Source organism: Heliangelus exortis, chromosome 5 (assembly GCF_036169615.1).
Source record: "Heliangelus exortis chromosome 5, bHelExo1.hap1, whole genome shotgun sequence".
NCBI classification, from domain to species: Eukaryota; Metazoa; Chordata; class Aves; order Apodiformes; family Trochilidae; genus Heliangelus; species Heliangelus exortis.
Genome location: NC_092426.1, coordinates 8,467,692 through 8,493,261, shown reverse-complemented (window position 1 = coordinate 8,493,261; position 25,570 = coordinate 8,467,692). Strand labels below are relative to the sequence as shown.

The 25,570-nt window shown below is 45.1% G+C and overlaps 1 protein-coding gene across 5 annotated transcripts in view; it reads left to right on the top strand.

The window, feature by feature from the left end:
• Positions 1-1,231: 1,231 nt before the first annotated feature.
• CEP170B (centrosomal protein 170B) overlaps positions 1,232-25,570 on the top strand; it is a 57,877-nt gene continuing 33,538 nt past the window's right edge. For 2 of the 5 annotated variants that reach the window (XM_071745403.1, XM_071745400.1), the window contains exons 1-6: positions 1,239-1,308; positions 2,889-3,024; positions 14,755-14,844; positions 17,829-17,907; positions 20,833-20,891; positions 22,149-22,287. In XM_071745403.1, coding sequence (XP_071601504.1) covers positions 2,905-3,024; positions 14,755-14,844; positions 17,829-17,907; positions 20,833-20,891; positions 22,149-22,287 — 487 coding nt within the window. In that variant the 5' untranslated portion in view covers positions 1,239-1,308; positions 2,889-2,904. Of the gene's footprint in view, positions 1,309-2,888; positions 3,025-14,754; positions 14,845-17,828; positions 17,908-20,785; positions 20,892-22,148; positions 22,288-25,570 lie in introns of those variants that run through there. The other 3 variants (XM_071745399.1, XM_071745401.1, XM_071745402.1) reach the window with 3 other exon arrangements.

The window sequence follows — 25,570 nt, the reverse complement described above, 5'->3', positions numbered from 1 at the left end:
GCCTTCTGCAACTGGTGCTCTGGACCTATGGTTTCCATGTCATCAGAATTTAGTAACACTACATCCTGAGCCAAAATTCTAAAAGACAGCACCAAAGATATTAAGGAAGCTCCTGCAGGTGACTGAGAAATGATACTCACAAACAAGTGTACAGTATATAAATACAAAGATATCTCTTCCAGCTACAACAGGAGCCTGAAGAAATATCAGTATGAACTTGCTGTCTTCCTATAGCCTTTCTTTAGCAGCCCACACCAGATGGAGCCAAGAAGACAGTGCATAAGTGTGGCTATTTGCAGCTCCACTGAATTCTGCAGGAGCTGGGGGGTCTCTTGAAAAAGTTTTTGCAACAGCAAGTAGTTGGATCCAGTATCATGACACTCAGTTTTGCTCTTGATGGGGAAAAAAAATGGTTATTGCTCTCCACACTTTCTGCTCTTCAGGAATTTTATGCTTACTTGCAAAAGAAAAGAACCCGTGAAAAGACGTGTCCCTTCATAGCACATATTTCAGGATCTCAGGATCTGGTTCTGTGCTGACATCCTGGGGGTTAATTCAGTCCACTCAGCTGCCTTTAGGTTCAAGGGTACCTGAGGGGTTCGTGTGTCGATGGGTGCCAACCTACTGCCTGAATCCGGGAGGAAGTTGAGGGAGAAGAGGCCAGTGTTGGGACTCACTGGGGTGGGATAAGAGCCTGGCGCTGAGACTCAGGTGGGCAACGAGGCTGGTGTTAGGGTTTGGGAGGGAGAAACCGCTGATGCTGATGCTGGGGCTGGGGCTGGCTCCCGCAGCTGGCGGAGGGAGCATCTCCGGTCCCACAACCTCAGCCCTTGCCTCTTGGGCTTGCCAAGGTCGGGGACAGCCGCATCCGCAGCAGAGAGATGCAGCGTGGCTCCGTTTATGTTCAGGAAAGCCCTCAGAGAGCCTGAAATGAGGGACGCTGAAGCAGGGCACTGCGCTGGGGAGCTCTCACCCAGAAAACCCCATCAGCTTCTCTCACACCTGCCGGTCAGGTACCGGGTTCCGGGAGGGCCAGAACCGCTCAAAGTCTGAGGTGGGGGCCGGGCTTGGAGCCGGGCAAATGGGCCGGGTCGGACTGCAGAAGGGTAGGCGGGGAAGGTGGCCGGACCGCGGCCGGGCCTGTCGGCTGGAGCCGCCTCCTGACGTCGGGAACCTGCCGTACGCGGGGGCGGAGCGGGGCGGGCGCCGGGAGCGGCCCGCGGGGCGGGAGGGGGGAGGGGGGGGGCAGGCAGAGCCGGCTGGCGGGGCGCGGCGCCCGGCCTGCCATCGCGCCGAGGGCCGCAGCAGGTAGGGCTGCGGGGGGAGGGCGGCTCCGCTGCACCGTCCGGGCAGAGGGCCGGGAGGGAGCGAGAGCCGGGGCCCGGAAGACAAAGGGCCGAGCCCGCCCCGTGGGGGGGGGGGATCCCGCGCCGCACCTGGCCCGACGCGGCCCCTCGGCGGCTCTGGCCGGGGCTGCTCGCCCTCGCCTCAGCAGCCAGCGCGGCCCCGGGGAGGGGGCTGCCTCCGGCGGCCGCCGTGCAGCCCGGCTCGGGGCGGTGCGAAGCGGCCTGGGGGCTCGGCCGACGGGTCCCCTCTCCCCTCCCGGGTGCTTTGTCGGGGAGGTGGCGTCTTCCCGGCAGGGCCGGGAGGCGGGCGCAGCCGGTCGCATGTCGTGACAGGGGCGCGGAAGCCCTCATCTGCGGCTCCCGTTTGTTTTTTGTTTTTTTGTGGGTTTTTTGCGTGTCCCCAGCGATAGAGAGAGGGCGGCGGGGCGTGCGGTCTCGTCCCGTCCCCCTCCCGGGCCTGCCCTCCGCCGGGGCGGTCGCTCATCCTTCCCGCGGGTGTCACCTGCGCTTCCCCGGGGCCGCCGGGGCACGGGGAGGCCGGCGGTCAGGCCGGGGATCGCAGCGCAGCCCAGGTAAAATTGAAATTTCCTTCCCTTCGCGCATTTAGGAGAGCACCTTCGAGCCCGGGAGGTGACTGAGGGGGAGGCAAGAGCCTGGTGTGTGCCGCGTTTATTTTGCTTCAGCCAGGGAGAGGAAAACGCGATGTAGGGAAGGGGAGGCCGCAGGAGCGGCTGTAGCCGGGCTGTAGCAGCCACAACAAACAGGTGTGGCTGGGAGAGCTCCCGATAAATGCTGCTCGCCGGGGCTGCCCTCGCAGGTTGCGGCTGCTCGGCTGCCGGTGGCAGGGGAGAGGGGGATGATGTACATCAAAACCCGGCGGTGGGAGCGGCAGCTTGTGTGTCCTGTCCTAGGGTAGCGGCGTGGAGTGGTTTTTCGACTACCATGGAGGGAGGCAAGGAGGGAGGGAGGAAGGGATTTGTGGGCTCCCAACGCAGTATCAGCGTGGAAGTGGGATGAGCAATAGGAAGGCTGTTCTCCTCCCAGCACCCGTGTAACCGCTCCTGGGACTGCACTGTGAAAGGCTGGAGGAGCCGGGTTATGTCACCTTACTGATGTGCTGGTCCACATCTCTGCTGATGGGGGAAGCTCAGGCTGTGATTTGTGATTCACACACAGTGCCAGAGATGTGGAAATGTTCCGGAAAAGATGTCTTCTTCCTTCCTCCCTCCCCCCCATTTCATCATTTCATTGATTGGATTCAGCAGCATGCTTCATTTTTTAAACAATCCTTTTTCAGATCCTTAGTCTTTCTTTATTGTGGGAATATTTCCAGGGCTGCAGACTTCCTACACATGGGCAGCAGGCCCTGGCACACACTTCTCAAATGCTTGTTGCCACAAAGACATTTAAGATGTGAACACGAGGTGCAAGAGGCAGCTCTGGGTCCCATGGCACAATGAAATTTGGGAACTGCAGCTATGCACTGGTGTACTTCCACACATCATCAGAAGCTCACTGTGTGTCCTGGTTTTTTGTGTTTAGGATGTATAAGGATTAAATGCCAAGTGCCAAAATGAGCGTGACATCGTGGTTCTTGGTGAGCAGCACTGGCATTCGCCATCGGCTCCCTCGGGAGATGATATTTGTTGGTAGAGATGACTGTGAACTGATGCTCCAGGTAACTTGCCTTTTTTAAAAAAATTTATTTTGAAGGTGTGGTAGATGGGAATGTAATGCTGGGGATCTGTGGAGATGTTGCATGCTTTCTTCAAATGACACCTTTGAAAAGGAACTTCCTTTTTTTATGTTGAGTCTGCAGTTCCTGTGAAGACTTTGGGTGTTTGTGAAAGTGCCAACTGAGTTTTCTTGCAAATTGCCATGTCATCAGATGGATAGTAGCTGTTGTGATGGGAGATTAATCAAATAGATTAACTATCTTGATGGTACTAGAAGCAGTAAGCAAAGACCTTTCTGTCTTGATCTGTGATTATGCTCCTATTTTTTTGTATCTTTTAAAACATGCGCTTTTTACTAGTTTGTGTGATTTGAATGGGGCCAGGATTTTTTGGTTAGCCTAATTTTCCCATGAAGTGTAATTAAATTGTCAGTGCTTGTATGTCTCACTTAGGTTTTTTTTATAATGATAGGAAATAATGATGTTTAGCAGAGGGACTCTATCTGTTTTGGTGGGGTGAGTAAGGTGATGACCTCTTCCCAAAGTAATTGTGTTACTGGGCAAACTTGCAGCTTCTATTAGTGCTTCCCATACCAGTGTGTTACTTTGCTGGACCTAATCCAATGTGTCTGAAGTGTCGGCTGTGGTCTCATGTTTGACATCATAATGTAGTGGATGTCACTCCAAGCAAATGAAACTGGAATCTTGCAAAGAGCTTTTGACAGGAGCGGTTTAGCTCAGGCATTTGTAGAAGCTCAGAATTAAATTCGTGTTTCTGCTAGGCCCATGGCATGAATACTTAAATGGAGAGGGGGAAAAAAAAAAAAAAAAGAGGGAAAGTTTTATTGCACCTATCTATTCCCCTATTCCCCTTCTGCCCCTTAACAAAGGTGGCAAATGTGCCTGTGGTGTTAAGATTAGAAAGCTTCACAACAAGGACACCCTCCCCTGTAGTTATATCCTAAATGCTTTGCTGATGTTCTACCAAGCAGGCTGTTTGTAGTCACTGTGGGGGTTTTATATTGTATATTAGTGGGAGTTTTGTTTAAGAGGGTGAGAGTTCTTGGATGAGGTATACTTGGAAGGCCAGGTGTTGTGGAGCTGCAATAAAATGTTATTGTCCACAAAAGGAGGGCTTGCAGTGTTTGTGCTGCTCAGCTAGCTGGCAGTGAATGGCATGGCTGTTCAGCAGTGGTGGAGTCTCAGGCTTACTCCTGGTCAACAGCAGATCATTTGTTTAGGTTTTCCCATGAATCACACTATCTTCTATTTCATGTTTGTACATGCCTGACTGGCAAGGCATGTACAGGTGAGGCTTGAAAAATGTGTTATCTCATAATTTGGTGAAAACACACTCAGTGTCCTTGGTTTCCAAAAAAAGCCTGAGATCTGGGGTGCCCATGCTAACAACCTTTGCAGGTATTTGAAGGATTGTTTTACTTTCATGGTTTAGCACTCTGAGAATCACGTATCTCAAGTTGTGCACCCTAAAATAAAACTAGCAAATATCAATCAAATGCATTGCTTGTTTTTCTGGTTATTTATGGGGTTCAGTGGACAGAGTGGATTGTGAGCCACTCCATACCACATGGCGTATTTCGTGTTTCTTTGCAAGTCTGAGCTGGCTTCTCAGTGTTGCGTGTGGATTGGCAGCATTGTGATGCTCTACTTTGCCATGCTCTTCTGTACAAGCTAAATGAGTTGAGGTTTCTGGAGGAACCAGCAGTATCTGTCAGAGTGAAGTGGTTGTATCTGGGGGCTCATAGGTGGTGGGGGTATTAAAGGAGGTTTTCATTATTTCACCAGAATGAAGGGTCTGGATTGTCTGTAAAAGCCAGCTGCTTATGTTCATGGGGTGAGTTACATGTGACCCTTTATAAATATATTAGTTTACCAACTCCAGTAATAAAACTTTTTCTGGGATCACATGTAAGGTCTTATTTTGAACAGCACAGGACATTATAAGCAACTGGTTAGGAAAACAAAGATGTTTCCCAGGGCTACTTCAGGCTCCAGATGAGATGATCATAGCAATATTTGGTCCAGAAGAGAGGCTGTGAACAGAGAGTTGATACTTAAGCATAGTTGTGTGTAAGCAGATGGAGAATGGGATTTAAAAATAGACTTTTTTCCTACTGTGACTGTCTATGTCACAAAATCGTTGTGCAGACTGGCACAGTCATTTGTCTGTGGGAAAGCTTGAGAAGCAAAGCAGTTATTAGAGCAAATAGTCAGAGCTCTTTTGACATTGTTCATACCTGTTGTATCTGACCCTGAAACTATGTATTCACTGCACAGTTACTTTGCTTGTGTTTGCTTGTATACCTTAGAGTGAACATTGGGAGCAGGCTGGCAGTGACTGCATGACCCAGTTGGTGTTTTTTTGTCCTTAAGACTGTTACTGCTTAGTGATTTCATTATGTTACAGTTTGTGGTTCCCATTTGAGACCATGTGTATTAGGCAGTGCACAAACATACGACCCAGAGATAATCCTTGTCCTGGAGACCTTGCAGTTTTGCCTTTCTTATTTTATTGTTTTAGGAGTGTCTTGTCTTCTGATATTTTCTTGGAACATGCTGTCTCTGATGTATCAGATCCCTAAACAGCAAAGAATCACAGCTTTGTTACCAAACAATCAAGCTTTAGTTTTGCCTGTGTTTACTTATTTCATGCAGGTACTAGATTTGCTTTCCATTTAACAAAGAGGTGAAGAAAACCAAAGTCTTTAAGCTTTAAGTTAAGTAGGTTTGATAGAAGGGAAACATAATTTACCTTGAAATCTTCTATACCTAAGAGGATTAGAAATATTTTAAATGTTTTTGCAGCACTGTAAAGCTTCTATTACAAGTAAATATGAGATTTACATTGGATTTGAATGTTAGTGCGTGAGCAAAAGTGTAGCTTGACATGCACGGTGTTGTTTTGCAGTGAGGGGCTGAGTTCTGCCTTTTTTCTTGATTTCTTCAACAGTCTCACTGGCTTCCTTCAGGCTACAGTCAATAAACAGCAGGATTGTGGAAATCTAGACCCTCACTGATTTCCATTAGTGGATTTTTTTTCTTAATTCTCTGAAGCTTGGTGGTGGTAGGAAGTAATTATCTGAAAACGTTTACCTTTTTTAATGAGGTTTTGAACTGTCTTGACCAAAGTAATTTCTCTGCCCCCCTCCAACATTCTTATTTGGAAGTATACTTGCCATTTTTATCAGCTTTCATGATTTGCTTAATGTGATATGGTTTTACTCAGGGGACAAGCATTTCACAAACTCAAAATGTTCACTTAACCATTTTAAACTTTCCCCTCTGCCCCTAAACAAAGTCTCTGCATTTTTCCTAAATGTAAATATTTGACAGAAGAGGAAGCAGTGTTATGATATCCCTGTTGTTGTTTGAGAGATGTTTATTGGAAAATCTGGGAAAGCAAAATGTTTGACCAGTGCACCCTTGAGTATTTCACTCTCTTTAGAGTAATGGGTTAGAGATACTGTTCTCCTATGCCAGATGAGGTTACATCTAAATGTGAGTTACAGCAGGAGTAGGTGCAGATGGCATTATGCTTTCTGTTTCATACCTTTTCCTGTGTGCCTTTTAATACAGGTTCACACTTCCTTTCAGGAGAGGCTGTTTTATAACTCTGTTAAACTTTGTAACTGTTTGGGATAAGAGTTTATTTCCCAGGTGTCTGGTTTATGCAATGTGCTCTGGACATGATCACCTCCCTTCCTTAAGTTTTTGCTGTAAGCAGCTCTGAGAAAAATGCTGTTTTCTTCATATAAACTATTTAAAAGTATGTTTAACCTGTTTCTTGATGTTCTGACGTTGTAGAGATGGGGTGAATGCCTATATCAGAGGTGATTTTTTAATTATTATTTTTTCACCTCTTCCTCCCATCAACAGTCTGAATGTGTTTGGCCAAATTCCAAACCTTTGAAAAAAAAAAAAAAAGTGGTAGTTTGCATGTGGTCAGCAGGGAATTTCTTGGTACTCTTGCTATAAGTCATGTTTCACGTGGGAGTGTGGTTGGTGAGGGATGAATTTGAGAGCAGAAGTACTGCAGTTTGGGTAAAGAGGAATCAAGTGCAGGGATGCACAGGGCTGGAGTTCAGATGTAGATTAAGATTAGATCAAGATGCATCTAGCATCGTATCCTGACTCAGGCATTGGTCAAAGCAGCTGTTGAGGAAAGAGTGAGGACAAGCCAAGAGTCTAACTTCCAGAGTAGTTGCTAAACCTCTTGACCTGTGTTTCAGGAAGCCAGAGGCCAGGGCTTTGCATTTAGTCACTGGATTTCTACTCTACAAAACCTCACCAGGAGATTAAGATTTGGCTGAGCAAGAAGGCACAACAAGGAGTCTGTCATGCGTGCAGAGTACAGGGAGGGAGCAGCAAGACTTGGAAATTTGGAGGCTGGTGGATATAGGGCAGAAGCTATTCAGTGCCGGGGGAAGCAGACATTACAGGATGTGAATGCTGAGCAGCATCTCCCTGAGGCCTGGGATGGGCTCAGGATTTGCTTTTATAAAGCTACTAGCCAAGCATCTGTCATTGGTCCATATGGGACATCACATACTGCTTATGTATCAATTAGTCAGTTCAAGTGCTAGGGTCTTGTGAGCTGAACATACAAGTTCATTCCACTCGTGAATCAGATAAATGGTTACTTGATGCTGCTCAAATAGGCATTTCCCTCTTGTTAGCTTGCTTTGGTATAAATCTGGGGGTTTACAAGCATTCCAGGCACCAGAGGATGCTAAGTCAAGTGTGTATAACTGCAGAGCAGTCACAACAGACCAGTGTGAAGACTGCCTGTGTAATCTTGCTTCTGCCCCTGTGTAGGTAGGCAAGAAGATGCAATCTCTTATTGTGTGGTTACTGGATGTTTTTTCCCCACAGGATCTGTTCCATATTTGGTACACAGGGTGCATGGCTCAGTCCACAAATAATACAGTGTGATGATGAACTCTGTATGTCTGTGACATCTGGTCAAATTAAGGTTTCATTGACCTGACGTATCCTACCTTCCCCAGGCCATACTTGATAATATGATGTCTTTCCCTATGTAGTGTAGTAAGTGTATACATAAACAAGTGTGAATAGGTGTGGTGTAGTTTGTCTACAGCATTATGCTGGGAGGAAGCAGATGGTGTGAACTTGTTAGATTATCTTTTTCCTGGTGTTTCTAGATGAATTGACTGAAGTGCAGAAGTCCTCTCCCTCCATCGCTCTGGAACTTCCTGCGTTGGGAGCTCCCAGTAGAAGCCATGAGGAATCTCTTCTGCCTTTGTGTCCTCATCGCTTTCCCTATGGAAGTGTGGGGCTGGAGTGGGAAGCTGTTGTTGGGAGAGGGTGGTGCCACACTCCTGCTCTTTTGCTGCAGTTATCCAGAGGGTGTAAATCGGCAACTTAGTCCCTGAGCACTGGGAATTGCAGTGATCCTGAAACAGTCATTCATTAGGTGTCACAAGGGAAGCAGGTGTATTACAGGCAGAAGGGAGAGGATCTAGCCTTGGGAAGGCTCTGCTTTTTGACAGGTAGCATTTTCAGGTGCCTGAACAGTAGCTGTGGGAAGAAGGATGCACATCCCATGTTTCCAGGCCTAGAGTTGTTTTTTTCAGCTCTTGGCTCTCCCATTGTTTTCCATTAATGTGCAGCTGACAGAAAGATTATGATGTCTGAGGAAATATGGGTTGAGGAGACTGGAGGCATGGCAGGACTGGCAGATCTGGGAGGGCAGTTCGTTGCTGGAGGCAGGGTAGAGGGAGAAGTGGTGGTGGCACTGCAGGTAGTTTGTTATTACGGATGAGAGGGCTGTGTGTGGCTGGCAACCTGGCCTGTGAAGGGAGAGTTTGTCCCTCACTAGAGAAGGCAGGGAAAAAGGAGACCCCTTCCATGTCTGAGATAAGATCCAGACACTACTTTGCAGCTTGGCTGCCCAGTAAAAATTCAGGCTTCTGTGTTTTTTCTATGCCTCCTGGGTGGTCATGTAAAACAAAGGGAAAGTCCATGCATCTGTGGACAGTGTGTTCCCTGCCTGTGGTCAGGATCTGACCCTGGGTCACTCGAACTGATGCTCCACTTTGGGAAAGAGAAGCCAGCAAGAAAAATAAGGGGTTAAGTTGGCATGGGAACTATGCCAACCTCCAAATCCCTTCGCCAAGCTGTGGGGATTACAGTTTCATTTTCCTGAGGGATTTCTCTCTTTTATTCACTGCCTTGTTTTTTGCATGAACACACAGGCCCTGGTCTTACTGCAGATCCCCATAGCCCATATCCTGGACTGCAGCAAGGGTGAAAGCAGGGGGCCCTGCAGCCTGGGAGCTGTAATGTGAGTCCAGCTTCGAGATGAGGTGGCTACACCTGCTGAAAAGACATTTGTCTGCTTAGACAGAATCCTTTAGAAACCAGCAGCACATGCCCCTGGGAGCGACCAGAATGTCTCCTGTGGGGGTGTCTCGCTTGCAGCCAGCCTGGGGCAGGACAGAGCATTCACTAATATTCTGGAAAAGCACTGAAGTGGCTGGTAAACGCAGCACTGTGAAATGCATTTTGGTGAAGAGGGAGACCCAGTGTTCATGTCAGTCATGAAATGCTATTCAAGGCTTTTGAGAATCAAAATTCATCCTTCAGGTTAGAATGCAAAGGATTTTTACATTAGGTGTTTTGGTTTGGTTATTGTTTGTTTGTTTTTTTTTCCTCTGTCTCCCTTCCAAAGTGGGACACTGGGAGAAGTTTGCATTTCCTTACTGGGATACTTGTGCAGAGCACAGTCCTGGCAGAAATGTAACCTGTTCGCTGTGGAAAATATTTGAGCAAATGTTTATTGCCTACTGCCACCAGAATGCTGCAGTTATCTGGTGCCAGACGTGCACAACAGACTGCAGTGAGGAATAGGGAAACTGGTCTCGTTTGTTTATTTTATGTCCAATACGATGATGCCTTGCGGCACTGGCAGGGCTGAGGTCCAAATCTCAGCCCTGAGCAGTAGGTTTTTGCCCATGGTAATTCTCTCGGGGAAAAAGCAGCATCTGTATCTACACAGACAGCTGAGCTGTGTCTGCTCCCTGGCCCTTTGGGGAAATGCAGGCTGTCTGGCTATATTTCTCCTCCCGCCTTCCTAAGCAGGTCTTGTTTCCTTGTGGATTTTGCTTGGCAGCTTCTGGTTTCATCCTGAGTGCCCTGTATCAGACCATTCCCCAACCACAAAGCTATAGGGTATCTTCAGCACATGCAGCCAGTGTGATATATACCCCTGTGAAGGCCCCTGTGCATTTCTGAAGCTGCTTTTTGCTGCTCCCATGCTTAGCAGGGGCTTCTGCCGATTTGATGGATGCGGCTTTGAGAATCACAAGTGAGCTGCCTAATTGCACGTCTCGATTGGGGGCTGCTGATGCAAGCTGTTGGTACCAGTATGAGACTGGCAGACCCAGAAGTGGCATTCTCCTCTGTGATTTGGACTATCTGCTTAATATGATCTTGAAAGGAAGAAGAGTCTTCAGATATGCACCGCTATTACATTTTGTCTACTAGCTATTTGAAGCATGTTGCAGTATAGGTAGCTGGATGGAGAAGCAGGAGAGCTTTATCTTAGGAAATTATTTGAATGTCTGGAAATGCAAGGCCTGGATGAGGTTAGTGTAGTAACAAATCAGTGCCCATGTTTTCCCTTCAGAGATGTGTAAATGTTGTTCATCAGAGGAGCATGCATTGTGTTTACCCAAGAGTTGTTTTCATCTGATAGCAAGTCCAGTGTTGGGTCATGGTGAGAGTGCTGTGTTCTTCACTCCGAGAGGCTGGGAATGTAGTCTTGTTTCTTGCCTGCAGACCACTAGTGCTTAGGAGGAGGCTTCCCTTCCCTGCCTTCCTTTTGCCTTCTCAATTACATCTGAGGTGCTCCAACCCTGTTTTTGCTATTTGGGTTCAAGCAGAAGCTCAGTGATCCTTGCCATAGCTGAGGAGTGCTGCTTATCCCATTGCAAGTGCTTTTCTGGTGAAACATCACCATCAAGGGTGGTTATTTTCTGCTTTTTGTCAACTGAGTCACTTCATTTTTTTTTTTCATTTGTAAATAAATGTTTTTTTTTCACTTGGACCCCTGTATCCCCTTCTTACAGATGAGGAGGATAGATCAGGCTTGCCTTTTGCTGTGGAGGTTGTTATTGATCATAAGCAAGGCTCAGTATTTGGTGCAGGTGAGAGTTTAAACTAGGGAGTCCTTTTATGCTTGTGATTCAGTCAACTTAATTCCAGCTTTTCAATTGATAGGTGCCAAAAATCTTCACAGTCCAGTTGCAGACTACTGGTAGCTCTGCACCCATGGGCTTCTCTGTAATATGTGTTGACTCAGACTTCTAAAATCACTTTCTGTGATTCAGTGGGTCATGAATTAGAAACCATTGGGCCTGCTGGGCTGGAGTGACTTGTGCAGGACAGTTCTCAGGATCTGAGCTGTTACCAGTCTGGAAAGTGGTCAATCTTGCCTTTGGAAGTGGGATTGAGGCAGTCTGCTCCTCTCTGAGAACAAAAGCACCACCAGGCACTGGGTTGCTGCTGTCACTGCACACAAGAGCAGTTCATATTAAATGTGACTTATGTTGAAATAAACCACACTTCAGTTCACAAGTAAGAGTGACCTTTGGCAAGTCTGTATCAAAATAAATAAGGTGTGATTTTAACTATTTTGAGTTTCCTTGGAGACATGCCCTTAGGAACTCCAGCTATCAGTTCTTGTGATATTTGTTGGTTTAATATAAACAAAACTCTCCCTCTCTTCTCCACCAAAGTAAAAAATTTCACAGAAGTGCAATCAGTGTAATAATTTGCCATCTTCCTAATGGGTCCTTTAGAAAGATGCTGAGAAGTAGTGTCAGGACTATAGGTGAAATTTTGTGTATCATTTTTACCTCATCTTAAACACATCTGAAACTTCCTTCAGAGATATGAAGTTTGGCATAAACTGGTTCTGGTGATAACTTCTTCCTTCTTTTATGTAGGGGAATATGATGCTGCTTCAATACATCTCTGCTCCCCTTGGATGATCCATTTCTGGTTTGGGACTCCTGGGTGGCTGTAGTCAGCTGTTGTAAAACACAGCAGCCTAAAGGCTCTGCTGACTTATATCAGGGTCAGATCCAGGGCAAATTGACATTTTGGGAGACAGCTGGTTCCCAGAAATAAACTGTTTTTAAATGACCTATGACTTGGTACTAGATTAAATCTACCTTTTTGGTTTGTGTCTGGATTAGCTTTTTGGAGTAGAAGCCTTTCTTCCCTTGGAAGTGAGCTAGAGAGGTTGCTCTGCCTTTAAATTCCATGAATCTTTAAATGAGTGTCTGTGACATGCTGTAAAAAGCTAAAGCAAACACTTGGGAACAGTGATGTCCGTGATTTTAGGTGGCAGAGGAGCCAGGGAAGATGTTTCATCTGCATCTGTGCAGGCCAGACAGGACCCCTATGAGCAGTTGTCTTTCTGTCCAACAGTTTTATAAATACCCATGGATGGGGAAGGGGGGGTTCTTCTACCCATGCTGTGAGTGGAGGATGTCTCCCCTCTCTGCCTGTAGGTGAGGTGTGATGAGCCCTGGGGAACCCAAAGCTCCCACAGCCTGGGAGCTGTGCCCACACTGCCATTGGTTGTGGGTCTGGACCCTGGGTAGGCAGGGCAGTGGAAGGAAAACCTTTCACATCCTCTTGAAGGGTGTGAGGGACTGTGTGGCAGGTCAGGTACAATCCCATCTTTTGTATTGTCAGTTGCTGTGATGTGTGAGGCTGCAGATGGTCCTATTCAGAGCCATCTGAGGAGATGCAAGTCCTGGGCAGCATCCCTTACCCTGCTCTGCACATACTTGCCACAGCTGCTTAGGTGGTTGCACATTGGGCTGAGGGGTTGCATCTAATGTGAACAACAATGGAAAGAAGCAGTAGCTTGATGTTTCAAATGTTTAAGACTTGCTGTTTCTTAATAGCTATATTAAGCTATTTCCCCTTAGCTATTTACCTGCTATTTCCCCTGCTATATGTATGAGGGGAGGGTCAGACACAAAATGTAGGGATTACATAGGGGTGAGAGGTTGTGTGTGGCCCTCCTGGGAGGGCACTGCTGTGTGATGCTTCCTGCATTTAGGTCTCAGCATAGCAGGAGTTAGAAATGAGATTCTCCTGATCACCTTATCTTTGTTTGTCCCACCAGTTGTCAGCTGGGGAGTGACTGTTGTCCAGGCAGCACCAGTTGGGCAGTGAAGCACTAAATGCTGTCTTGTTTTTTAGCTGGGACTGGTGAGCTGACACTTGGTAATTCAGCAGCATACTGATAAATGTATTAGTGAGGCAGCTGGAGGCTTGGAGTCTCCTGCCCCTCATGAATAGTGTGAGGAACATCACAAAGTAGAAGGGCAGCCTTCTGGCCAAGTGTATGCTTGCTTCATGTTGCACTTCAGGGTTATTCTGGAGGACAGGTCCCTGGGCTGACATATGCTCTGCAAGGGGAGAAGCTGCCATTTATCAGCTCTTGAGATGTTACCAATGTGCTTGACATTGGCAGGGACAGAAGTTCTGGCAAATGGCAGCAGTTTCTCCAGAAGTCTCTGCCTTTTCACCAAGGAATTCCCCTGAAACAGTCCTTGTCTCTGCATGCTTACAAGGAAGTAGATGTTGATAATGACTTGCTGAGAGCAGTGCTGTGGAAACCAGTGTGTTTATACTTGGGAAAAGGGAAGAACTTTTCACTAAGAACTTGTTACTTGATGCCCAGGAAAAGGAGGATTAGCTGACTTAGAGCCTGGCTCATCTCCTTGCTCTGGGAGCACACCCAGGTCTCTGTTGTGTGTGTGTGCTGATGGAGTGACCGGTTGAGGTCAACTGCAGCAAGAATTCAAGTTATGAGAGGCACTGTGTCTAAATACAGACAGTCTGGTGTCTTTATAGCTGTAACACTTACACCATATTTCAAATTGATTCAGAGATTTTGTTCTAATGCTTCTTCCTCAGAAGTCTGACACTCTTGCTGCTGAAGTGCCGTACTGTTTTGAGGCCAAGGTGCATTTGGTGCTTCTGCATTGTGGCAAGGCCAGTGGCACCAAATCACAGTCCAGTTTAGTGTTCTCAAGGCTAGCTTTAAATGTGAATTTTCCTAGAGCTATTTTCTTTCTCATCCCAAGTTTATGAAACTCCCTCCAACTTGGAAAACATCCTAGAATGTTAATCAAATCTGGGGCATAATCATGGGAACAATATATATTGATGTGAAGAAGTCTGGTTTGTAACTTAAGAAAACTATTTTTTCTTTTTGAAAAATAGGAAGAAATAATCCCAAATAGGAATTTCCCTCATGATGGGGCCACTGGCTTCAGCTGGTGGAAAAGGGAGATCTTTTAGTTCCCAATGGCTGAGATCCTGCCCCTCAGGCTTTCGGTTTGACTGGTTTTGTTTTCAATGTGTATTGATACAATTTACTGAAATAATGCCATCACAGCCTTCTGTGATGCTTTTTTTTTTTTAATTTTTGTTTCCTTTCCATGCAAATAGTGTATTGTCTTCAGTGAACTGTTGAAACAACCATGGAATCATTTACTGTTTATCCTTTGGTTATTTGTAGTAGTAAATAATATTTAATCCTTCCTGCTTTTCCTCTCTCTCCCCTTGCCCCTTACCAACCTATCTTGATGTCTAAATGTTGCTCTGATTAACAGTGTCTCTTATGCCTGACCAGTCTGACATTCATTGTGCTTTTGTTGCCAGTCCCGCAGTGTGGATAAGCAGCACGCTGTAATCAACTATGACAAGGAGAAAGATGAGCACTGGGTGAAGGATCTCGGGAGCTTAAACGGAGTAAGTAGCAAACCTCCTGGCTGATGGAGGCAGACATGTGGCTTGCTGAGTCTGCAAGCTCTTGTGTGCTTACTTAATTCTGCTGTTAGAACCTTTTGGGTTACTGCAACTGCTGGCATGAGTTAAGCTAAACACACACAATTATTTGCGAGGCCTGAGATGGAGGTCAGGTAGCATCTCATCCTAAGAAGAGAGCTTTGGTGAATATTGTGTATCTTTTTTCTTCTGGTGCCCTTGCAGAATGCCTCTGGGTTTCCAATCTTAAAACCTTTTGCAAAAGAGGAGATAAATTCAGTCGCATTTTTGAGATGTTAACATTAAACTAGTGAAGATTCTGGAGCAGCTGTTTCAGCATGAGCAGGGTGACCTTTTGGCAGTTCAGTTGTCAGTGCATGGAGTGATTTATGGGATGATGAGACATTTAATTTCTTTGGGGAGAAACTATTTAAAACCACCTCTTTTTTTAGAATAAAAATTACTTTTTTGTGTGAAGACTGAGAGATAATGTGAGCCCACAACAGGGAGCTGAGCCTGCCTAAATCTTAATCCTTGCTCTGGTCCTGATTCACGTAGTGCCATTAGTCAGTCAGGTGAGGGCTTTTTCTGCCCACCTGAATTCTGTGGTTTGTTTAAATGCACCATTGGGGTGAAAACTGTCCTAGTGTCAAAGCATGCCTCTTTTTTGGCTGTTTCTTCATCCTAATGGACCTCCTCCTTTGCTGGAGCAGATCTACACAATTGTCCTCTCAATGGGGGTTTTGCTGCAGTCATTGTTTTTTGCTTAGAAGCAGAAGCCTTCCACCATCACAACCACAAATCCACAAATTGAACCCAGAAATTTGTACAAAAACAGTGGCTACAGCAGAATGTTCTGCCTCTTCTGGCATCTGAAAACAGCAAGAATGAGTGTTAATCCTTCTCAGCCTGTGCTGAAGGCACAGAGCTCTGCTGAAATGGGACTACTTCCAGGAACTGGTCTGGGCTCTAGATGAGTCCCTGGTTCAAAACCTATGATATTTAACTCATAGTGGCAAAATAGGAGCTTGGAAGAGAGGGAAGGCTTGTATCACTGATTCTCTTCTATCTTCACATGCTAAAGCGTATGAATTAAAAGTATTCTAGCAACAGACTTGTGAAAGGGGTAGTGAAATAAAAGGAGTTACAGCAGTACCTACCTTCTGCAGTTGGTCAAGCACATACATTGGAGAAAGTTGTTGTGGCCACAGTGAGTGCATTTTGCACAAAAGAACCATAGGTACTTAATTGAAAATTTTCATGAAGACGTCTTTTCTTCCCTGAAACTAAAGACATCACTTTGGATGGCCTTGATTTTAATTCCATTTTAAGAATTTGCTTTTATTTTGTGTTTGCTTTATGACTTGTCAAGAATACATTATATGGTTTAGTTGTATAATCTAGTTCATATTAATTGCTGAAAGGTATATTTTTTATTATACTGCTTAGCTGATACTGCTGTGTCTGTTAAGGGTCTTTTGGTTTTGAAGGCAGCATTTCTGTCTGAAATAAGCAGTTTCCTTGGGTTATTTTACTTGAAGTAACCATGGACAAATAGGTAACAACATCAAAACAGATTTTCTTTCAGACTTGCGATTTGCAGAAAATTCAGCAAATAATTATTCCTGCTCCAGATTTGGCTGTTGTGGGATTTTAAAATAATAAAAAAAAATAATGCAAATAGAAATTCTGTGCCTTTTAACCAGCTTCTTTGATTTTATTTGGAAGTTACAGGCCTGTTCTCCAGCTCTGCTGTAAATTGCCAGGAAGCTGGGGGCTGTTGCATGCTGAGGTTTGAATTTCCTGCTTTAGCATTATTTTTCCCCTGTGGTTAATACTTGGTCTTATCATGCATGTTTGGATTGGCTGTGGTGAGAAGCCAGATGAAAAAGATTGTGTCTCAGTGTAAATTCTTTTCTAGCATAATTCTGATTCATCAGAGTGTAGCTGCATTTGTATTGAGGCTACAGGGACCCCGCAGTGGTTTCCTGCTCTGTGAGGCTGGGTGAAGCCCACCTTGTGATGTAGGGTAACTCCTGGGGTCTGTTCTGGGCACAGCTGAGTGCCTAATCCCCAACTGCATGCTCAGGCTTCCTCAGCTGGGTTCCTGATTTATTTTTATTTGGCCTGTGTTATTACAAAGTATGCAGCATTATTTGTGAAAGGTGTCCGTGGGACCTGGATTCCTCTGTTCTGGAAGAATCGTTCTTTAGGGGATACCCTCAGAAAGTAGCAATCTCTGATGTTTGTTCACAGTTATGAAGTACATCTCTTGCACCTTTATAAGGGTAACTTAATTTTGTTGGGCCTCATTAACTGCCTGGAGTAAAAATGAGCAGGCACATCTTTTGTACTGATGTGGGGTTTTTGTGTTTTTTGGTTTTTTTACAATGTTGCCTTAGACATCATGGTGATGCTACTGCAAATGCTTGTGTTCTGTGCATTTTCATTTCCTTCTTCTCTTTGATAGGCTTTGTTTGTTGAATTATCAGGCCTTGGGGATGTCACCAGTCTTGCTTGACATCTAGTAGAAACTTGAATCCCAGCTCATTAAAGTGTGGATCTCTGTAGCTTTATTGCACCATTTACTGCTCTAGCTGGTTATGAAGGGCAGATGAGAACCAAGAGCGAGAAGTTCCTAACTTCAGGCACCTCCTTTACACGTTCAGGTCGGGGACGCAAATTTCCTTTGCACTTGTGGAAAGATAAATCTCCCCAGAGGTCCTTTCAGAGCACGTTGCTTTGAAACATAATTGGGGTGCTTCAACTTGCCCATGGGAGCTACTTGTGGGTGCTGATTTTTCTAGGGAATTTAGCTCCTCTCCTGGCTGATTTTGTGCTAGTGCACCCTGAATGCATGCAGTAAGGTTGGGAGATGGACATGGGTTCCCTCCAGGATGCTTGTCTGTCTGAGGTATATTACCTTGATACCCTCAGTCAAAAACCACTCCTGTGCTTCTTTCCTGCAGACGTTTGTCAATGACGTGAGGATTCCTGACCAGAAATACATCACCCTAAAACTGAATGATGTTATTCGCTTCGGCTATGATATCCTTCATGTCTGAAGATGGAGTGGGATGAGGTCTTTGGTTGGGTTCTGTGCTGTTTGCTGCACAGAGTATTAACAATGATAGTTGTGGCTAATGAGTAATGGTGTTTGTTTTGCTTTCTGAAGCCTTTGGATGGTTTGCAAGCTTTTGTTTCTCCACCCTGGACCTGATTCAGAGCATGTGAATCATGATGCCTGGTACATTCACTGGACTTTGAATCAGGCCCTGCACTGTCAGCAGTGACTGTGGAGGTGCCTCTTCAGTCTCTTTCTAGGGAAGGGTTGTGGTTTTTCTTTTTGTTCGGGTGGCAACTGTAGATGGTACCAACCAGGGATGGAATATATTTTGTATGCTTTTGAATGAACCAATACCCTTTTTTGTTTTGTTTTGTTTTGGCTTTTAATCCAACTTGTGTGGTTTTGTTAATTGTTTCACCCAAATGCTTGCTCTCAGACAATTCACAGGTCTTCAGCCCTTAACATTTAGCTTTGGGGCTTGTGGTCAGACCCCTTGACTCTGTATCGATTGAAGTTTGCCTGTGCAAATTGCTTCTGCCACAACATGGAAGAGTGAATTTCTCTAGCTATCCCAAACTTCATCTCTATTTAGAGAGGCTCACTTGCAGTTACTGCTCCATTAAGAGTCACAAATCCTGCTAAGGTCTGCTGAAACACCTTTGCCTTGATCTCTTCCCTTTTTATCCCTTCCCTGATGTGACTGGCTATAAGCATAGAGGTTGGAATGCCTTTCTGGGCCTGTAACTCAACAGTGGTAAGTAGAAGCTCCTATTGCTGCCTTTTCACATAATCTAATCCCCCCCCCCCCCCCTTTTTTTTTTTTTTCACTTTTTATCTTTTCCTTCTATCTGCCAAACTTTACCTGCTCAGGCTGAATTTGGAAGTATCAAGTCACCAGGTTTCTTTTTCTCTTTTGCAGGGAATAGAGGCAGAGAATAAGTTTTACCATTGAGGGGAAAGGAAATGTTTGGCTGGAAAACTCTCGTGCATCCTTGACCCCAAGGCCACATCCTTCTGTCTTTTGTTGTCATAGTCAGTTTGTCCTTGGTCATGCTGTAGCCCTTGAAATACTCCAAACAATGCTGAAGCTCAGAAAGCTGAAGCAGCAAGGAGAGGTTGAACCTCCTTGGTCTTCCAGGGATGTGGATACTTCAGCTCCAAGCAGTGGCAGTGCAGGAGCACTCAGTGTTGCAATAGGGATGCTTACACTGGTGTGCACGCAATCCTGGACCTACTGGAAAAGAGGGTTTCCTAGGCCTTCTGTAAGACCATACTTATGGTCTCATTGTCTCTTGCCATTTTAGAAATAACAAAACATTGCTTCATAATGGAATTTCCTTCTTTGAAAAAGAGAGGTATTTGCTAAACAAAAAACCAAAAACCAAACCAAACAAAAAAAAAAAAAAAGGGGGCGGGGATTATTTGCCTTCAGATCAGCATTTGAACAGAGTGCAGTTGATGAGGACTCAGGGATACAGAGGGGAAGAACTACTGAGTAGCCCCTTACTGAGTGCTGTGACAGTAAAAAACGTGCTGTCACCTGGGGTCACGTCATGAGAGGAGCCATTTCAGGGCACATCTGATGAAACCTGTTACAGTCCCACAGCTAACCTCAGTTCTAGCTTTTCCAAACTTAGCAAATTTGTGGATAGTTTTTGACATAGCTGGTCATATGTCTTCTGGTCTCTAGGTGTGTGTGGAAGCTCAAAGAGGATTTGATGAGGACTGCAGTCTAGCAAAAGCATGAGGCAGTGCCTGGAGCGTGGGTAGGTTTCAGTGGCTGTGATACAGGTTTAAACTTTTTATAGAATAGAAAGTATTTCTGAGCACTAAGCAGATCAGTTGAAGTGTTTAGACCTGCAGCCCTTACATGGATATTCATTTGAAATGAATGATTGCATTTATGAATTGTAGAATTTATTGCTCTCAACAGAAAAACTCTTAAGGAATGTAGGTTTTATAGTTATCTTTTGCCTCAGTTTATTTGCTATGGCAGTTACAATCTCTTCCTCTCATTTGGTGCTTCAGAGCCACCCTCTTTAGCATTGCTTTCTCTCCATACTTTGTTCAGCTTGATGTGGATGGCAGCATCTCCTGAGGCCTTGCAGTCAGCTGTGTGCCATTGCATAAGAGTATTTGTCTCTTTTCCTTTTACAGTTTCACTTACAGACTGTGCAGAGTTTCCCTGCTATGCCAGTATCATTTGGTTTATTTTTAGTCCAACATTTTCCATCTTTCCTTTTTCCTCCCCTTTGCTTTGTGCTGTGCTGATTGGGTTGTTCACTATACTGCCAGATGCTTCCCTTTTATTTTTTTTTCCCCACAGTGTTGCTGAGGATTATTGCCTAGGCTCATCCATGTTGAATGCCCTTCCTAAGAGGTCATGGCAGCTGATGACCTGATTTACTTTTGATCCAGGAAGCCACAATTCCTGAAAGGACAAGAGGACAAGGACAAGAGAACACCATAGTCCTTCACATGCCTGCAGGGAGCTGTACTCTTCTGCTCCCCTTCTCTCATCCCAAGTGTGTAAGACTGCCCCATCTTGGCTGGGATGCCAGAATGGTCTTGCTCAGAGCTGCCAGCTGGCTGGAGAGGAGCAGGGTATGATTTGAGTCAGGGCTCTGGTTGCTCCTCTTGGTGCTTCATGGAGCTGCTAGTTCTCCCCCAAGCTTCTCCTTCCCTGCTTCTCTTCTGCCACCCTTTAGTTGGCATTGGTCTGGCCAGCAGATGTGGTTTCATGCACTGTAGCAAAACATGCATGACATGGTGGGACTCAGCACGGCCAACTTTTAGTGTCCTGCATATTTTAAGCTTTTCTTGTTTTATGATCTTGTTTTCTTTTGTGACTAAATGGTGGATTTCTCTGTCCAAACAATTTTCCATTTCCTTAATAAGTTTTCTACATTCAAACATGTATGTCCTGGAGCAAATTCAACACAAAGTCCCAGAAGAAGCTTTAAAGGTAAGTTTGTCTTTGTGCAGGTGCACTTTTTTAGTTTTTAATTTTTTATTTTAAGTGCTTTAGCAATGGTCCAGCAGCCTGAGATATTAAAATACTCCTGACAGCAGTGAAATGTTCCACAATGTGGAGACTTGAGAGACAAAGTTCTTAGTTATCTTGGCTCTGATCTGCCTTATCCCTGTGCTAACGTGTAGATGAAGTTACTTGTGATTTAATGGCTGCCAACAAAAAAGATTACTAGAGCTGTAATGTATTAAAGAGTAGTCAGCACACTATCTTGTGGGTGCAGCACAGCAGAACTTGTTCCCTCCCAGACACAGAGCACAGATGTCTTTCTCTGAGCATGGTGATTTAGGCCAGCTCTATCACACTTCCTCCAGCAGGCTAAAGTTTAATTTATTCCTGTGTATCATCACATTTTTGCCTTCAAGCTCCCAATTTTTACTTACTGAGCAGTCTGCATTGACGTGCTTCTTGAGCAAGTAAAGTCCCAGGTACAAAGTACTCAAGCACCCTCTTATCTCAAACAAAAAAAGAAGCAGGAAAGCTGTCATGTTTAGCTGAGGGATTGGGCTGTCACTGCCAAGCATCACCCCTTGGCTAGCAGATATTGTCATCTTGGTTCCATGTTTAGGAACGCATTGGAAATGTAAGAGCCAGAACTGGGCAAATGATTCATTGAACTCGGGGAAATCTGGATGAATATGCCCTTTTATTAATTAACTTTTAATAAACCCCATTTTAAATAGTTAATTTACTGTGTTAATGTGGAGACTGTTTTAAGGCAGAATCACTTCTATAGCTGGTGAGAGAGTTTGGAGAGAAATAATTAAAATACATTCTAATTGCCTTTGCTGAAAAACTGAGATAATGCAGATGAGTGCCCTGAAGGAATTTATCCTGTTGTTTTAAGAATAAAGGAGATTTCAGGATTTGAATCCTGAATGGAAAATAGCCTAAGTTCTGATTCTTCTCAGTTTAGTCTTTAAAGGGTTTCCTAGTTAGTTATTTTGCAGACCTAAGTCACAGTTGCCTTCACATAGACTAGAATTGTCACTTAATATCTTCCAAAATGGGTATTTGAAACCCCCTCAGCTGGCATTTTGCTTTTCCATAGCCTCCTATTGTGTATGCCTTCTTTTTATTGCAGAGCATAGCTACAGTATTTGTGTTTGTGGGGAGGGGTGGTTTATCTTCTCCATGTGCTAGCACACAGGTTACATGGGCACCCTGCAACTCTTGCTTGTGTCTCTCCAGCATGAGAAGTACACCAGCCAACTTCAGATGAATTACAAAGGCACAGCATTGAAGAGGGCAGAGCAGCCCATAGAGCAAGGTGTCTACACTGAGTCCCCACAAGGGAAGCTGGAGAAAGGAGAGAGGAAAGCAATTACAGGTACTTGCTCTGGAACCAGTTAATCAAGATTCAGAACAAAGTGCAGCTTGATCCCTGCACAGGGTCAGAATCAAGTACAGTGGCTGGGTTACATCTAGGAGTAGTTCCAGAAGGATCATCTTTCTAAACCTCCTGAGTATTTCAGACTCAGAATTTCAGTTTTTGGAGATTCAGCCTCCAAAGAAAAACAAACAGCTGACATGATGGCTTATGCATGCCTTGTTTTGCTGTGAGTGTGTGCAATGGAGAGCCTTGTGGGTTGAGCAGGTTTGGTAAGTTCTTTGGCACCTGTCTGGTCTATTTTTAATTTCCTAATCGTGAGCTGGTATTTGAACAGAGATGGTGACTCAGAGTGCAAAATGCATGGCTGCTCTGGCACAGTGCTGGCAGGCAGGCAGAGCAGTAGCAAGCATTTTTTTTCAAAAAGCCCTGTATGGCCTTAAATTGCTGTATTTCTTAACATGCCTCTAAGTGGGATTGAAACAGATGGCCAAAACTGGGAGACATTTGCTTCATGTTCACTGTTTTCTGGCTGTAAGTCTTTTCCATTTGAAAAAATCCTTGTGTTCTCCATTTTTTTTACCCACTGTTGCTTTCTTTTAAAGACACTTTGTCCTACCTGCTTCCTCCCTGTTTCCCACCATGCTGGGCCAAGACTTTGCCAGCACTCAGATGACACTGTGCCACTCAGATAAACTTCTGACCTCCTCTATGTGTTGTCCTGGCAGGTCTTCCCTTGTTCTGTTCAGATATAGGTTGGTGGCCTTCCAGAGCTTGATGGTGCACAGAAGAGCAAATAATGCTTTTTAAGCTTGCCAGTGACAGATGACTGCCAACAGTGGTCTTGTGGCACCAGGCTGGCAGATTGGAAAGCTTTTGGGTTAGCAGTGAGGCTGCCCACTGGGTCTGTTGAAGGAAGCAGCAGGGAGGTGAATGGAGAGCAGAGGATGGCCAAATAAGAGTGAGACAGCACCCTGGGTGAGGTGACAGAGATATAGCAGCTTTCTAGAAATGTGTACAACTTTGGGTAAATCTGTTAAGGCTACATGATTGGAGTGGGTTGACTGACCTTAATCTCCCATCTACTGTCTTTATGAAAATCCCTCTAAGCTGACACAGTGTCCTAAAACAGTGTAATATTTCTCCCTCCTCTTGTCCAGTGCCTCCAGCTGTGCATAAAGGCACGTGCTTACATACCCTCATGCCCAGCTTACATTTTCTGCACTGTGAAACCTTGCTTTGTGTTCCTTTAGCTGTCTTTGTATGTTGCCCTGCCCTATGGATGTGGCATTTGTGACTTTGCCTCCCAAGCTTTCAGCTGCTCAAGGAATGAAATTGTAGTGATTAACTGTGACACCTTGGAAGGTGAGAAGAGGTGAACCTCATTTGGGGGGGGAGGGCTCTCCAGCTACTTTGCAAAGGGTGTGGGGTTCTTGAAAAGCATTGCCAGTAGCTGGTCCAGTTTGGCAGTAGAAGGAGCCAGGTTGCATTTTCTGCTACCTGGTTGCATGAACAATCTCGTTTTTATTCTTGTCACCTTCCAAAATAAGCACTGGTTGGTTTTAACCTACATAGCATAAGCGGTTGAGATTTGGAACATCTTCAAAGTCAGGACGTTGAGTGACTCTTCAGCAAGGTGCCCCATTTCTCTACCTTGTGGTTCACAGACGCACGTTCTGTTTCCGTCATCATTAGTGGGCACCTAGCAACATAGGTCTAAGGCAAAAAGGGCTGTGAGTACTTACTGGAGGCCAGTGCTGAAATATAAAGTGGAAGTGACAGACAGATATGAAAAAACATCTGTGTAGTGCTGCTAACTGAGAGATGGAGGAATTCGAGATGCTTTGTGTGAAGTGTTTCATTGGATTGGGCTGTAGCCTGTGGAAGCAAGGGAAGGAGTCTGAGAATTACACCAGTGCCTGGCTCTCCAGAAAGCATCTCCATCACGTGAGTGGAATGATCAGTGGGTCCCTTTTTCATCTACGATGTGACTAATTCACCTTGTCTTCAGCTGCACACATGCACAGTTTCTCCTTGGTTGCTCGGAGGAGTGGCAGCAATTTAAAATGATTAGTGGAAAGAAGAATGTAGTATTCTTATGGGGAGTGGGCTTGCTTAGAGGCAGCAGAAAGAGGCTTTGGGGAAAGAGCTCTTTCGCTAAGCCCGTAGGTATTTAGGAATTTGCATTGACTAATTAAAGCAAGGTCTGGGATAACAAAAGCCTTTAGAATGATCGCTTCCCAGGGTCCGGGTGGAAAAAGAGGCAGAGGGAAGCTTTCAGGGAGGAGGTTTAACAAAACAATGTGAGCAATTAGAGCTGCTTAGAAGTGGGAGGAGGTGAGAGGGGCTGAGGATAAAGAGATCCAGAAGAGTGAATAGGAAACAGCTCAGCCATTTAGTCTTTATGCTGTTAACTTGCAGCTTTTGGGTGTATGTTTTCTGTAAGCAGAAGATGATCAGCCTCTGGAAAATGTCAGAGGCAAGGAGCTTGGTAAACCCCTTGGGTTAGATATGGATATCAGTAAGAAAAGTGTCCACAGTTCAGCCAGTTAATGCTAAAAATAGCCATCAGCTCTCATGTTTAAAGCCTTAAGTGATCAGGAGACCAGGTACAGCCTTGAACTGAGCAGATTTTATGACTGTCACAATCTCCATCTGTTGCTACCTGAGTTAAGGTATTGGATGAGATAAGCTACTTTGAGGTCTTCTCTTCTCAACACCTAGTTAATCCCCAGGCTGATCTTATTTTTAAAATTTTTTTTAAAGCCCTCACAGCATGATGGGCCTAGATAATGCCAAAACTGATGACTAACTCCTGTATAACTGCTTCAGGCCTGAGTTTGCAGGGGTGGAGGCTGCCTGCAGCATCCAACTGAAATAGACATCACCAGCTGCAAGAAGAGGACTTAAGCTTCTCCCAGGATCTGTGAAACAGGCTTGCTTGCCAGGTTAGCATCCATGTCATCAGGGAGTCCTCTCAGCAGAGTGGCTGACTTGAAACTCTTGTTGGTGTCCAGGGCTGAGGTCAGCAGGCAGCTTGGACAGACGCAGTGGGAGTTGTGCCCAGTTGTGGTTTCCATGGTCTTTGGCTGTTTTTCCCATGAGATCATGGTAATAGCTATTTAAACACACAGCTCTATCCTAGCCTTTAATTTAGTTGTGTATCTGCTTTGCGTCTGAACTAGGGTGGTGGTACCTGCATCATGTTAAAGGTTTGATGATGCAATTGATACCAATTAATTTGTGATTATCAGCCTGATTTGAAAGCCCCTAGAATCTGTGT